General features: G+C 38.4%; 1 protein-coding gene and 1 long non-coding RNA gene across 2 annotated transcripts in view; one reads left to right on the forward strand and one right to left on the reverse strand.

Annotated features, from left to right (window-relative positions):
• Positions 1 to 2,024: 2,024 nt before the first annotated feature.
• Positions 2,025 to 7,267, forward strand: LOC136012660 (uncharacterized). The gene is made up of 3 exons (XR_010611878.1): positions 2,025 to 2,179; positions 5,316 to 5,486; positions 6,372 to 7,267. It is a non-coding gene; the product is annotated as an uncharacterized LOC136012660 (long non-coding RNA).
• A 5,317-nt stretch (positions 7,268 to 12,584) lies between these two features.
• FRMPD4 (FERM and PDZ domain containing 4) overlaps positions 12,585 to 15,141 on the reverse strand; it is a 307,753-nt gene continuing 305,196 nt past the window's right edge. The window contains exon 17 of the mRNA XM_065677447.1: positions 12,585 to 14,927. Coding sequence (XP_065533519.1) covers positions 13,576 to 14,927 — 1,352 coding nt within the window. The 3' untranslated portion in view covers positions 12,585 to 13,575. The remainder of the gene's footprint in view (positions 14,928 to 15,141) is intronic.

Below are 15,141 nucleotides of genomic sequence, written 5' to 3' on the forward strand. Positions count from 1 at the left end.
GACAGCAAAAGAAGTTTCACTTTCATTAAATAATAAATTGAAAATAAGTTGCCCAGAAATGCTGAGAAATCTTCATCCTTCATACTAAAAAATCAGCTGGTGCCAGAGCAACCTAGCTTTCTGTCTCAAATGATGCTGTGACTGTGCATCTCAGATACTGCAGAAGTAAGGCCCTATGGTGAGCTCCTGTATTGCTCTCCAAGGGATTTAGAAGGCACTATACCTGTTAGTCTGTAGCATATATATTTCAAGTGATGACCTGATATGACTAGGAAAGAACACCCTGTGACATCCATTGCTTTTTATGAGCATTGCTTTCAACATGGGAATTCTGTGCCTCATTTTCACAGTATAAAATTACACTGGTTGTTACTTTTCCATGTCTTTTATGTCCTTTATTCTACTACAAGTCTTCTGTGTTTCCAAAAATAGTTTAGAAAACGCTAAAAATATCTTGGTCAGCTGAATGAAAAAAAAAAAAAAAGTCCATTCAATTATACACCCATGCTGAGAAACACGGATCTCAGTTGTAACTCTTCCAAACTTCACCTTAAATGAAATTTTAACTCCTCATTTCTTGAAGTGAACTCACTTCTGAGGTGCTTTAATATGGATTCCATAACTTCAGTTTTATTTTATTGGGTATTTTTTTTCCTGGAGTGTTTGGGGATGGGTGGGTGTTTTTCTGCCTTGTTTGTTTGTTTGGCTTAGTTTGTTTTTTTAGACAGGAATATTAGACTGAAATTTAGAAAGTCAGATGTGCTTAAGGATTAGAAGTAACAGCAGTGAGATAAACGTGCATTGTCAAAAGGTAATGGTTAAAACCGTAACTGCTGGCACTAATCAATGTCAGGATGATTAGGAGCTACTGATACACTGATAATGAAAAATGTAAATGAGATCATATTATGCACATATGAGGTACTGTTGGTAGAAACGGATGATTATCAATGGCTTTATTAAATATATTCATAAGAATCTACATCAAAATGGTAAAGGAGATTGTTGAATTTAGATAAAAAAACAAAAACAGAGGGAACCTGATTCTACGTGAAGTGGAAAGATGCTATCAGAAGTTGGAAGAGAACTGTTTAAAAGGCCCCATTTGCAACAAAGATGAGTATAATTTTAATCTGGAAATAACAATGAAGTTTGTAGCTTTGGAAGGAGTGAGGTTGCAGAACAGCTATCCAGGAGGAGCACATACAAAACCTGTGTGAATATCAATACCACATGTAAAGAGATTTATTGGGGTTTGTTAACTCTAGAAGATCACTTTAAAAATTAACTAAAACAGCTCAGGGAAGGTCCTTAGTCAAGCTGTCAATGCTAGGACATTTCAAAATCAAACCTGCCTGCCTCTGCAAAATTTATATTGCCCTTTCCCATATGCGTAATTTCCCCAGCACTCTTGCTCAACACACAGGCACTGGGATGTCAGTGGTGTGTGAAGCTGGACATGTAGAAAGAAAAGCTACATGAGGAAGATAGTAACCAAGTAACCAGATATGGCTGTACAGAATGGGATCCTACTCTGTTCTCTGTCAAAGGAGTTTGACACGTTGCTGTTTCTAGGATGGCTCACAGCGCTCTCTATAGTTCTCCCTTTGAAGAACACAAGAAAAAGCTTCTGCTTTCTACTGATGTAAAACAAATCTCTGTGCTGACATTACACCATCTTTCACTAACTGAAATCTAAACAGGCAAGTGGTGGCCTTTGTTTTAAATTAAAGAAACAATTATTGACTTATAAAGCAACTGACCTTACTAAATTAAGGATGTTAAAATGATATCTGTTTTTCAATGTTTGTGCCATACAGGCTTCTAACAGATTTGATATAAGGGGATTTAGGGGGGTTTCAGGTGTCTATTTTACTTTCTGATCTTTATATATGACCCAGCGCTATCTTCTGATTGTCTATTTGCATGCAAGAGAGCTCATAAAACATCTTCAATGAGAATTAATTAAAATTAATGTAATTTTAGGTTTGCAGCTTCTTTCATTTCTGTTTTCAAAGGTATAATTGAAAAAGACACCGTCAACCTAAGCTGCCAGCCACAACTGAATGTGTGCTATGTCAGGAATGTTCGCAGGAGCAAGTCTTACATTAATTCTTGTATCACAATGATCCAGATGGAGCAAGATTATTGGGGTCCAGTCCTAGAAATGTTGCCACAGGTAGGGAGATTTCGATAACTTTAAAATATCGTTAACATTTCAAGATAAATTATTAATAAAGAAACAAACAAACTAATGTTTGCTCTTCAGGTTGCTTCTACAACATTTTGTGCTTTTATTCTGCAGTGCCAAAAGAAGGGACATAAGTTAATTAACAACTGTTTTACTAGAGTCCCACTGACATCACTGATGATGCACATTCAAAGTAAAGAGTGAATGTGTCTGGACTGCTTCTGATGTAGTTCTTTTCTGAACTGCTGGCAGAATATTTTAAACCCATCAAAATGTACTTTGCTCTTTGTCAACAAACTCACATCTTTTAAAAGAGTTTAACCTCCAGGTAGACACTGTATTTGGCCATTTTGAACTGAGAAAGACATTTAAAGAAAGCTGTGAATATGCATAATGAATTGTTTCATGGAAATTGACGTGTATCCTGACCAATAATTGTAAACAAACAGCTGTTAGAATCCCATAAAATGGCCCATCTGCGATTGTGAGATTCATTTGTAAAAGAACTCAGCCTCTGAATCAGAATGTAAGAACTATGCAAGGGGTTTATGAACCTCTGCCAAATTATCAACATATGTTCTAAGAAAAAACATGGCATTTGCCTAAGAAAAGTGAAATAGTCTTTTGACTTCTCATTTAAAACTACAGCATTATTCCTGAAACAATGCTTCACATTCTCCATCTGCCTTTTTTTCTACTATTTATTACTGGTATTATTTACTAATACTGATTTGCAATTTACTTGACCCAGGATTTAGAAATAGGAGAAGATGCAGTTAGGAATCCTGCCCACTCTAAATTTCGCAAAATACAATTTATGTAATTTCTATACAAATACTAACAAGGATTCAGAAAGCTCTATTGTTAAACTGGAAACAATTATGAAGTGCTGTTAATTGTTCCTACTCAAGTTTGATGCTAAATGGAATACTGAGATTTACACAGAACCTAAACACTCCTTTTTTAGCTACCAAACCTCAGTGCTTTACCTCCAACACTGATGGTATGCAGTGCTTAGAGAGGCAGTGTGTCATACATGTACTAGGAGCTCTGGCAGACAGTATTGGAACTCACTCAGAATGACTGAAAAGGTTGGTACATCCTGACTCAAATCAGTACAGGCATGATGGTGCCAAAATAAAATCAACATCAAGTTGTGGAGTATCATCAAAGTAAACTTTTAATATTACTAGTTCTTCATATTACAGTTAAGGAACTGTTCCATACTGTTTGCTGCTAAATTGAGCTGTAGCTTCATTCCAAAGTACCTTTGGTGGAATTAATATTCTGTTTAATCTTAAATCAGCAGAAAGATCACACAAAAGAAACAAAGTTCAGAATTACTTGGCATGAAATATATGAAAAGTGACCACAGAAATTTCTCCAGTCACAGCAACTTTTGCAAAATGTTCTCATAAATTCTCACAGTGTATTAAAACTTTGTAAGCAAAACATTAAGAAATGTGAGTAGAAATAAGGCAAACAATTAGACAAGGAAAAAGTCTAAAAAGCTGGGATATGTGGTCTAACTTGCTAAAAAAAACATTCTCAAACAGATACTGGAAATAGCTGCACATTAAGAACGAATTTCTTCTGGAGAACCAGTGTGCTTCATGCCTTTTAAAGAGCTTTGTTGACTCAGAGATGGGAGGCATCATCATCAGATGTCGCTAACAAAAGTGTAGAATAGATGACCTTGATAAATACTAATCAATGTGAATTAAAATTCAAAACCACACAGTGTGAAGATAATGGCGGGGGGTAAAGAAGGAAATCTTAATCTCCTTATATTCACCACTGAGACTGAGCTGGCTGTCTAGGCTCTCTATATTGTCAATAGAGAATAAAAGGCACACCCAGGAGGTGATTTATCTCAGATATAATTGAATGTGCCTTTTGAGATGCCTCTTTCTCTTCCTGCATTGACTGTAGAGAGTGTTTAGGTGATTTATACCTGACACCCAGCATTTAGACAACTAAAGTCAAACAAGATGAATTCTACCCTGGGGACAGAAAAAAGGTCCACTGTAACTTAGGAGTTCATCAGTTTTAATTGACTGAGGAGAAAGAACTGAGCATACTAGTAATTCACAGAACGACTCTAAGCCACCAGCATGCTTCAGGCATGAAAGACAAATGGGATCCTCTGATATGTCAGATAAGAAAGTTTCCACAGATAGAGAAGTAATAATGCCACTATATAAAGATGGGTCAGATCTCATCTGGAATCTGATGTACAAGCATCAACGACAAAAAAAGAACTATTTAAATAAAAAAGTAGTATTACAACTGGCCTTTTATCCTAGGCTTTGGTTAGAAATTAAAGCCAGCTCCCAAAACCTTACATCACTGATGTTCTGGAACAGCTGTCTACAAAAAAAAAATGACTATCAAAACCACAGGTGCTTTCAGGAGGAGTCTTGATTCTGCCTGTCTGCATTGAGAAGAAACAACTAGACTCAGTGAGAAGAAGGCAGATTTCAATCCAGAGGTCCTGTGGACATCAGAGATATAAACAGTGCAAAGTATTCTTCAAGGAAAAAGACTCCCAATGTGTTCGTGATTAACTTGTGAAGTACAAATAAGGACATTCAGGGAGAATAATGTAATTTGAAATGAGATTCTTTTTCAACAAGCTTTGCAAATAAAATGGCATTTTCATGAATTTCAAAAGCAGGGAAGGAGAAATAAAAAATTAGGAAATAAAAAAAACCCCAACAAAACAGCACCAAACCATAGACCAGAGTATCTTCAGATACTCTGATGTAAGTAAGTCAGTTACACAAAATTAAGTTTGTTTCGACAATTTTTACTCATAATACTACAATTGTTAAAGGAGCCCTCAAACCTACACTGACTGTACAGATGCATTATTTTACATGCAAGACAAGCCTTTGTGTAGAATCAGGTTTATTTTTTTATCATGCAGTAGTTAATTTACTCATTTATGTGGTCTTTCAAACAGCAAGAGAAAAGAGAGAAAATATCAAATTTTCTGTTTGTTTGAAATCAGTAAGGCTGGCAGAAGAAATTCAGTCAGGAGGAAGAACAGCACCATTTGAAATGACTTTATAAAATGTGAAAAAGGATTTAATTTGTAATCTCACCTTTATGCCACAAGCAGATCCACATGGGCTGAGCAGGCTGCCTCCACAGAGACACTTCCCTTGTCCAAGGCTCCTCACGAGATTCTTGAGTTTCAGTGGAGGTCCCTGAACCTTTCCACCAGATGCAGCTTTCTCCTTCTGGAGGGAATGCTGGCACGAATCTCTGCAGAAGTATCTCCAAGGCAAAGGTTGGGTTTTTTTCTCAGACTCCATATTTTACCTGAATTTCAACCAGTGTACAAGTGAAGCAGCTGAAAGGCATGCCCTAGTTTGTTCTGGTGAACACTTATCCTTCCTGACTCCTCAAGGAATACTTTGCTGCCTTACTCTTGTAGTTCTTCCATACATTTAAAGATTTTCTCTTTAAGATTCTGACTCAGTGATTTAAAGAGAAGATGCTGCAGTAAACATTTTCCTTTTTAGAAGGCAGGAACTACTTCTAAAAGCAAACCCTGTGAAGCATCCTTGATGAGAAACATACCCAATGCGTCTCTTTTTAAGGCATGGCTTTCAAGTGTAAAAAAGTTAACAATTAAAGGGAGGAGGAATAAAATAGGAAATAGCAAAGTCTGGTGGGTAAAAAACTGTAAACCAAGAAGTATTAAATATAAATATCTTCAATGTATGAAAGAAAATTGAAATCAGTTATAAAAAGCCATAATTTAGTATGATAAATAGCTTGTAATTAAGTGTCTAACCCAAGTAGTGTCCTCCATAGGTAGCTATGTTGGTAGACATTGCATTTGTTGAAACTGAAGTAAGTTACAAGGTACATCTGGCTGCCTCAGGCAGTGACGGTTCAGCATTATTAAGGAGAATGTCAGCTGTACAACATTTGTGCCTATAATTTCTTTGCTTGTAGAAATTACCTGTAGCGGAAGACCTAAAATAAGTATTGATGGGACTGGAAAGCTTTAAAGCTTTCCACTGAAACATGCTGATTTTGGGCTAGAACTCAGAAAGAGCACAAGCAGTTCTGCTCTTACTGCAGAAAGCAGTTGAAGATAAGCTGGAGAAGTATGCATGTGTCTAGGTACTAAGAGAAGTTTGATGTTGGGCTGTTCTTTCTGAAGGCTGTTGGTTCTCTGGGCTGTCCATGAGGATTCAAGAGGTACCAGATATTGCAGAAAGGATGACAAGATGATCAGTCACAGCAAAACTTCAGACTGGAAAATTCTTCAGGCATCCATGATCTCTGCATTGCTGACTCAGGGGCAGAACAGATCCTCAGCTGCACCTGTGGCCACTTCACAGGCAATGAAAAAAACAAAGTACAACTATATTCTTTGGCATCTCTTTCAGAAAACCAGTCCTGGCCATCTGGAAAATGGGATTCCCATGAGGCAGTGCTAAGATCATGTCCTTCCATGCACACTGGGAGACTTCCTAATATATACTAAGGAACTCAACAGTTCTACTGAAAGCAAAGCCTGGAGTGCTGGCTGGCTGAAGTCTTCAGGTTGTCACCATTAACATCTCAATACACCACTTTCAAACCTATCCTACAAACAAACTTACGGTTTAGCACAGGAAAAAGAACTGTTTCAAGGATAAAGCTATTGATGACATTTACTGTCACCCCATGTTGTCAGTTTAAAGGCACTGTCAATATGGAGTAATCTTGCAATACACTGCCAAAAAGGTTTTAGAAGACATCTTTTGTCTCCAAAGAGTTACTTAAAAAATACTGTAAAACACATTGTGTAACATGTCAAGTGTCTCCTGTATATCAAATCATGATAAAAAATGTTTTTTATATTTATTGTTTATTGTTATTCTCTGCAAATTCTGTATTAGAAGCAACTATCTTATTTTGGCCCTTTGTTCAATTCCATCTTTGTTGATACAGATTGCTGTCCCATTATCCTTCAATGGTAGTTCACGGGTAAAACAGAGATTGGCCATTCAGAAAGAAACATAACTTACCAGTAATTAGTCTTCTTTAGAAAGCATGGTCTATAAATAAATCTGTCCTACACCTTATCACTCCAGCATGCAGAGATTTTCCTTTTGCGGTTATCATGAAGGATGTATTCACACTGTTGTCATCACCTTTGGCACAAAGGCATAAAAAACACAGCATGCCATAAAACATTTTAATTATTTCTCAGCCAGAGAGACACCATCTAAAACACTGAAGGAAACCCTGCTAATATAGCTCAGGATGTCTTCTTTTTTTCATTCTCAAATTAATATCCACATGTTTGTTCACATGGTGTGACTTTACACAACTACCTGTCATAAACTATCTAGCAGAGGTTCTTGATGTCTCTCATGCAAACAGCACTTCTAGATGACTCTAGCAAGTGCTGTGGCAGCTCTTGAGATAGCTCATCAAGGACAGCGCAATGCTTGGGGAAAGAGTAGTAGATAAATAGCAGTTCACTCAACAGTCCCACAGAAGCTGTACACTCAGTTGGAAGTTATCAATGCCTAAGTTTTATAGCAAATACTGAAACATGAACCATCCATCTAGATAACCACTGGATCTGTCACAGATATACACAGTCTATATGTTCTGAGAAAGTCTAGACTACAAATGTAAAGGGAGCTGTTTTGCTATTAAAGATACAAAATAAGGCATGTTTCTTAGAAGCACAAGGAATATGAAGAAAAACAAACAAATCAAAGCCACGTTAAGATACCACCTTCAGCAAAAATGATGGCTGCATCTTAAGAGATGGTCTGTCTTTGAAGATTAAGGTCAAAGAAGGAATTACAGGGGTATGAATTTTTCTCATTTTTCTAATAAAGAAGACAACAAAGAGAGACACCTTTTTTGAAGAAGGAGAACCCATCCATGAGAACGTGGAACACCAAATTCAGATTCCCATAACTCATTTGCCTGGTTGAGGGAAAGATTTTGATAATATTAGACTCAAGGTCGAGTTGGCTGAGATGGATATTAGACTTCAGTAAGGGTAAGAGACTTAGAATGAAGGACCAGATTGCTTCATTTTGAGCAGGTAACACAGAACAGTCTGAATAGACAGGAATGGGAGGAAGACCAACAAACACATCAACCCAAAAGTCTAACCTAGCTAATAACATGCATTCACTGCCATTACTTGTAAGGCTGTCTCTGAAAAGAGAGAGAAAGGAGTGCCGAAAGAGTGAGCCTTCCTGCATCTGCAGAATGGAGAAAAGCATTTCAAGACACAGAGATGATCCGCATTCTGGCCCACATTCTGCAATAACAAGTACAGCAGAAGTCTCTGAGAAAGGGAAGAGGCCCTGATAATAAAAGTATGCCCCACCATTGCAGATGCGCATCTTTCATCCTGCCTTGCCTTGGTTGAAAAAGAGGACACAGGGCCTAGAGAATAACCTTTAACCACACTATCAGGGAGTTGTCCAACAGGCAGATTGCTAAACTCCTCTATGAAAGTGTTGAAGACACATGAATAAGTGTACAAGAAAGAATGAAATTAGTTCTGTGTGGGACAGACTGTTTCTCAACTGATTTATCAGTGTATTCCTGATAGACTGTCGTGGTTTTAACCCCAGCCAGCAACTAAATAAGAGGCAGTCACTTGCTCACACCCTTCCCCCATGGGATGGGGAGGAGACTCAGAAGGAAATTAGCCCTATCCCAGCTGAAACCAGGACGCATCCACTGGCAGGACTCAGACAAACTTTTTGAGAAAATTGGGCAGGGCCTGGCAGGTGGACTACAAAGAAATGAGTGTAGTTCTCTGTGACCCTCTGTTAAGGGCTAATCACATTCTGGAAGAGAGAAAGAAAAACCATTCACATCTTTTCCAGGTCAACAGGTTTAAAAAAGGATAGTTGAGTGGTGAAGTCCTCACTTGAGTAAACACCTTCAGATGTGACGGAAACCCTTGCATGCAGTTCAGATGACATGGAACTCCATGATACTGATGTGAAGCTCTCAGTCCTTTGCCCAGTCACTATTTGATCCTGTTGCCCAAATGGACAGTCAAACCCAGAGGGAACAAATCTAATGCTACTTTTTAGAAAGGTAGAGAAAATAAGTATTATTCCCCGGTGGAAATTGCCTTGATGCTGCCACCACAAAAAAGTTCTCATACTTAAGGAACAGCAGTGCTGATTTAGGGACTTTATCTAAGCAGTAATCCTTTGATCACTTAGATTGAGAGGTCCTGCCTTCATCTTGTCATAATAGAAGGGTAGGGAGAAGAACAAAAGTCTTAGGAAAACCATTTCTGGTTGCATTAGAATTCCAACTTGGCCAGTACTAGCATTTTGTGGGTTTGGCCCCAGCAGATGAGAAGAGGCTTTCGTGGCTTCTTAAGCTACTATCCAAGCTCCTGATGCCCTCCTATTTAACTTCTAAAAGTATGTCAAAGGGATCGCACAGGAGCATGCCTTATTCTGAAGCAGTAAAGGCATCTCTTATACACGTGACAAGATATAATTCAACTCTAAATACCACTAGCTTTAATTGGGTTTCAATGAAGTCATAGGGTCTCTCAGATAAAAATGTAAGTGACAGAGTTAATCAGGAGCCCATTTTTCAGCCTCAAATAGAATGTTAGTGTGAATACTACATCTCTGGTGAGCAGTGACGACATCGCAGAGCATTCTGGATCTTCCAGTTATCATGAATTATTGGAGTTGCAGTTAAATAGAAGGAAAATAAATATAGGTGTGCGACTTTGTTTCTGAATTTCAAAATGTTATTTTAGAAAATGGCCTGAACTCAGGGACTTAAAAGATGAAGATGCCTGTCATTCTATTGAGTTAAAAAAGATGTTTAAAAGTATAGTATATTTCACATGACAGTATCTTTTTTAGTGTTTCTTTACTGATGTAGTGCAAGAAGGAGGGACATAGTGATGACATTTCCTGAGGACACAAAGCTGAGGCATACAATTAATGCAGGAATAAATTAGAATTCCACATAGGAAGACAATGACACCTTAATGCTGAAGATTAATAGAAATAGGTTACAATTCAGTAGCAAATGATGTGCAAGGTCATACGCTTCAGAATTATGAACAGTTATCTCTATTATCATCTAGGGATCTCCTTAGCTGGGCAGGACAAGCAGAATCATAGAATTATAGAATCATTTGGCTTGGAAGAGACCTTTAAAGGTCATCTAATCCAACCTCCCTGCAATGAGCAGGGACATCTTCAACTAGATCAGGTTTTTCAGAGCCACATCCAGCCTGGCCTTGAATGTTTCCAGGGATGAAGCATCCCCCACCTCTCTGGGCAACCTGTGTCAGTGTTTCAGTACCTTCATTTTAAAAAATTTCTTCCTTGTATCTAGTCTTACTCTACCCTCTTTCAGTTTAAACCCATTACCTATCATGACAGGACCTGCTAAAATGTCTGTCCCCAGCCTTCTTATAAGCTCCCTTCAACTACTGAAAGGCTGCAATAAAGGTCTCCTTGGAGCCCACAAGAAAGATGAAAATACTTACTGACAAATAATGATTGTGAGACACCTACATAATATACCTGTGAATACATGTGATTCTAATTTCCAGCAACTGTGCCATTGTACAAAGTCCTCAGAAGGCAGCATTTAAAAGCTTGCATATAATTGTGTGTGTAAAGATTACATAAGAAGACATTCATATGGTACTGGATGCGTATATCTGAAATCCTGGGGGTAAAGAGAAGTTGCCTTCTAAGTGGTGACTTGGAGAGCTTGGCTAGATGATCCTATTAATCAAAACTGAGACAGGAACATGGAGCTGGCTTATGAAGTCACACTGGTGAGTCCAGTGGAGGGTCACCATACTGGTCCAGGGCTGGATCTCATGACAGACAAGGAAAGTCTGAAGAAACTGGTTTTACTCAGCCTGGAGGAGAGAAGGCTCAGAGGAGATGTTATTGCAGTACCTGGTATTTTACCTGGTGGAGGATACCAGAGAAAACAGAGCCCGACTCTTATAAAGAGTGCAGAGAGATATGATGAAAGGAAATGGGTGTTGCTGGAAAATCAAAAATTCTGATTACAGACATAAAGAATTTTTATTTTTTAACCATAATTTTCAAATATTGTAACATATTTGTGCCAAGAAAGGTTGTGGGACCTCCATCCTTGGAGGATGCTCAAGACAACTTGAAACAGCCCTCATCAACCTGATCGGAATAGATCTGCTTTGAGCAAGGGTTAGACTACATGAACTCTTTACAACCCAAATTATTCCATGATTCCATAAAAATGCATCAAAAAGCAGAGGAAAAAAAACCCATTAGTTAAACCTAAAAAATACTGCCACAAAACCAGACCATAGTTAACGTTAGGAAGCAAAATGTGCAGGTTTACAGTCAGAAAAGTTCTTAAACAGTAAGGACAACAAAAGTACACTTACCTTTGAAATAAAACTAGATCAGTTTTTGAAATGGAGTGGAATGAAAAGGACTGGACTAGCAACCCTGAAAGTGTCACATCCATATGATCTATGTTGATGTTTAGTTGTAGCATTCCTACTTCTGAAACTTGGTATTTCCAAATCACTGACAACATTTTAACATAAACTCACAAAACAGTCAAGGAATACATACCAGTACAACAGTTCAGCTTGTTCCTTCCCCAGTATGAAAACCACAGCAAGAATTTCACTGGTACTTGCAGCAAAAGAGCAGCACACACAACCCCACTCTGGGCTGCTGGAATGACAGCACTGAGTGTGAGCACCACATGGGGATGGGCTGTTGTCACCCACCACCAGAGTAATTCAGCCTGCAGCCTACCTTGGAGCTGCCCTCAAGAGTGGATCCACATGCTAGCCAAATGGGAAACCAGATTTTTCTCCTACAAACAACGGATTAAGCTTCTGATGCTGTTTCTGAAGATGTTTCTCTGAAGTTGGAGGAAAGAGCACAACTTGTTTTCATAGTGAAAGGCTTCACTCTACGCAAGAAAATATTTTGTGGCAAAAACTTAATTTTGTTTGTTTGGTCTTTCTGGTTCAGCACAGGAAGCGTCACACCTGCTTCAACTGAATGGGTAAGTTCTCAAAACAGAGCAGTTACACTCTTTGTATGTGACATTATGAGAAACTGATAAAAATTACCTACATCAGTTTGCAGGAGGGTATTCTGCGCTTTCCACAAGGGCTGCTGCTCCTTGGTGACTGAAAAGTTTAGATGCTCTTGTGAGAGCCTGTCTGCCAGGTAAAACAGAGAGCTACTGCTTTGGCTGTCTCCCAAACACAAGACTACTAAATGTTATCCAGAAAGGTTCAGATGGGAAAGATTATTCACAAATTGCCTTTGCCATCACTCAGAGAAGAACTGTCTCTAGCTGGAAATATTTCAGAGATATTGATTGTATTCTGAAAACTTCATTTTATTTCTAACTTATTTACAGTTAAACATTCAGAATCATAAAATATGAAGTATAAAATATTTAACAAAATAGATGCAGTTCATGTTGTTCAGATGCACCATAGATATATGATGAAACAGTAAACAGCACAGTAATCTCCTGATGTTCCTCTCTCTCATTTAGCAGGGAAAGGAGTTTGCAGACCTGCCCTATATATTTCGGTCTGGCCAGTATGGCATCAATCAGTTCAGAGAGAACACCACCACTGCTCTGGTTTCTGTGTCCTCATATCCTCATACTTCCACAGTTACCCTCACTATCTAAAATGCCAGTACTAATGTTAAATACACCAGATACCCTCTGAAGTTGGTATTTTCTATACTTCTTTTTTTTTTTTTTTAATACAGAATTTCCTAGAAAAGAAGAATCAGGTAATTCAGGCCATATGAACAAAAGAGTCATTTATTATATATATATTCTCTAGTAAGTTATAATAGTCTCTTGGATTTTAAGTGTCTTTTTGCTATTTTCAATGCTTAAAAATTATAATTTTAAAACATTAAATATTGTGTTATATACATTATGATTTAATTTCTCATTTCTAAACATGGAGCATTCTCCAAGTGAAAACTTGGATGAAACAGAAAACAACTTCATTGACATCACAGGCTTTAAAAGTTCAATTCATACAACCATGAATTTGACTATATGAAAAATAGCCAAACATCAATTTGCTCCTGTGTGGGATTTTTTCTGCTTGTTTTTCTGGTCTTGGGGAGAGGGTTTTTTGGCTTTTGTTTTTGTATAAACGGAAGGACAGATCTGGTCATTACTTTTGTCAGTGTTCAGTATTTTAACTTTTTTTAAATCTCATATCTATTTTATATAAAATAACAAAATATACAGAGAAAGCTGAGTTTGTTACATTAGTTCATACACATACAGTAAATAAAAGTTTTTTATGTATGGCTTTGCAAAGGTAGATTATGAAGTGACTTTTGTATTTATTTGTTTAAAAGCATCTTAAGAGAACGTGTTAGTGTGCTTACAATAGCGGCCATGGTAGTCGAATGTCGAGCCAAGAGTTTAATGCTAGGATCACTGGAGTTCTTGCCTGACACTGCTTCTGCAGCCTTTAAAAGACAAATGTAGTTTATTACAACCTCATCTATCTTAGCTATAATTTCCTGCTGCTGTGTTTCAGAGTTCATGACTTTAACTAAACGCATGCAGGCTTCTGTTAAGCAACAGAGTACTTGAAAGCTGGAAGTCATAGCTAAAAGCATTTCCTCAGGGCTTTTATCAGCCATGGCCATTTTCCTGCAGGCACTTCCCAACTGTCTCGATTCCATAGATAACAGTTGTTTGTACTTAGAAAGTTTAAGGTCATATGTTTCTGGATGTAAATCTTCCCTCTTGCCCATACTTGCTCGGACCAATGAGAGTAGCTCATTGGCATCCTTTTGTGCTGCAATAAATCCATCAGGCATTGCATACGTCTTGTCTTTCATCACATTTATTCGTGTGATTCGTGCATCGAAGGCCACATCATTGAGATTCACATCAATTTGGCCACCTTGGATGTCAGCACTGCTCTCCTCATGTGCATTGACTGACACATTTTGTGGGGGCTCAGCAGCCTGCGGGGACTCCAAGGCTTTTTGGTCATTTTCTCTGGAAAATGACTGACCAACTGGCTCTGTGAGCTCACACGGGATCTGCTGTTCAAAGAGACATGAGAGCTGTTGGCTGTCTTGGTCATCATCATCATCGTTGTCATCGTTTCCTCTGCTTAGGAAACAATAGCTAAAGGGGCCACGACACCTCCAGGCACTGGTGTCCAGCTTCCGCAAGGGTAACGTTCGACACTGCTTAGAGTCCTTCTGACTGGTGCCTGTGCCCGAGCACCTCTTACTGTCCTTCCTATCAGTGCTGACATATACACAACTCTGGGAATAACTTTTTGACAGCTTTTTGCCCAGGGAGAGTTCCACACTTCTCCCCAATTTAGATTCGTCCCTTCGGGTGGTGTCCAGGCATTTCAAGCTGTCTGCGGCTGCCTTCTTTTCAAACAGCATCTCAACACTTGCAGATGCTCCAATGATGCTGCTGCTGCGTCTCAGCACTTTCCTGTTGTGCGGCATCCTGAGGCTTCCTCCTATCATGTCATATGGCCGTAAACTAACTGTTGCTCCACAAGCCTGATTTACTTTGGGAATGTCACAAGAGTCTTGATTTTGACTTGGCACCTTTGATTCTGATAGCATGGATGATAGCATGATGGAGTCAGCTAGAGGCTGTCTAGGAAAAGCTGTAGGCATGCCTCCTTGTCTTCCCTTCTCAGGCTCTGTCAAAGCTACACTAGGGGTAGTAGAAGAGCAGACAGAATAATTAAGCATCATCCTGACAATATTCAGAAACTGAGCTTTTAAATATCTTCAATAGTCAAGACAAATGGATTCCTGCTATTTCCCAGTGGTCTCCATTCCTCAGAATATTTCACAAAGAACTCATTGCTAGTTCATGTCATTTGTAGTTCACTAAGATGCCTCTTAAAATCTATCAACAAA

This window comes from Lathamus discolor, chromosome 4 (assembly GCF_037157495.1).
Source record: "Lathamus discolor isolate bLatDis1 chromosome 4, bLatDis1.hap1, whole genome shotgun sequence".
NCBI lineage: Eukaryota > Metazoa > Chordata > Aves > Psittaciformes > Psittacidae > Lathamus > Lathamus discolor.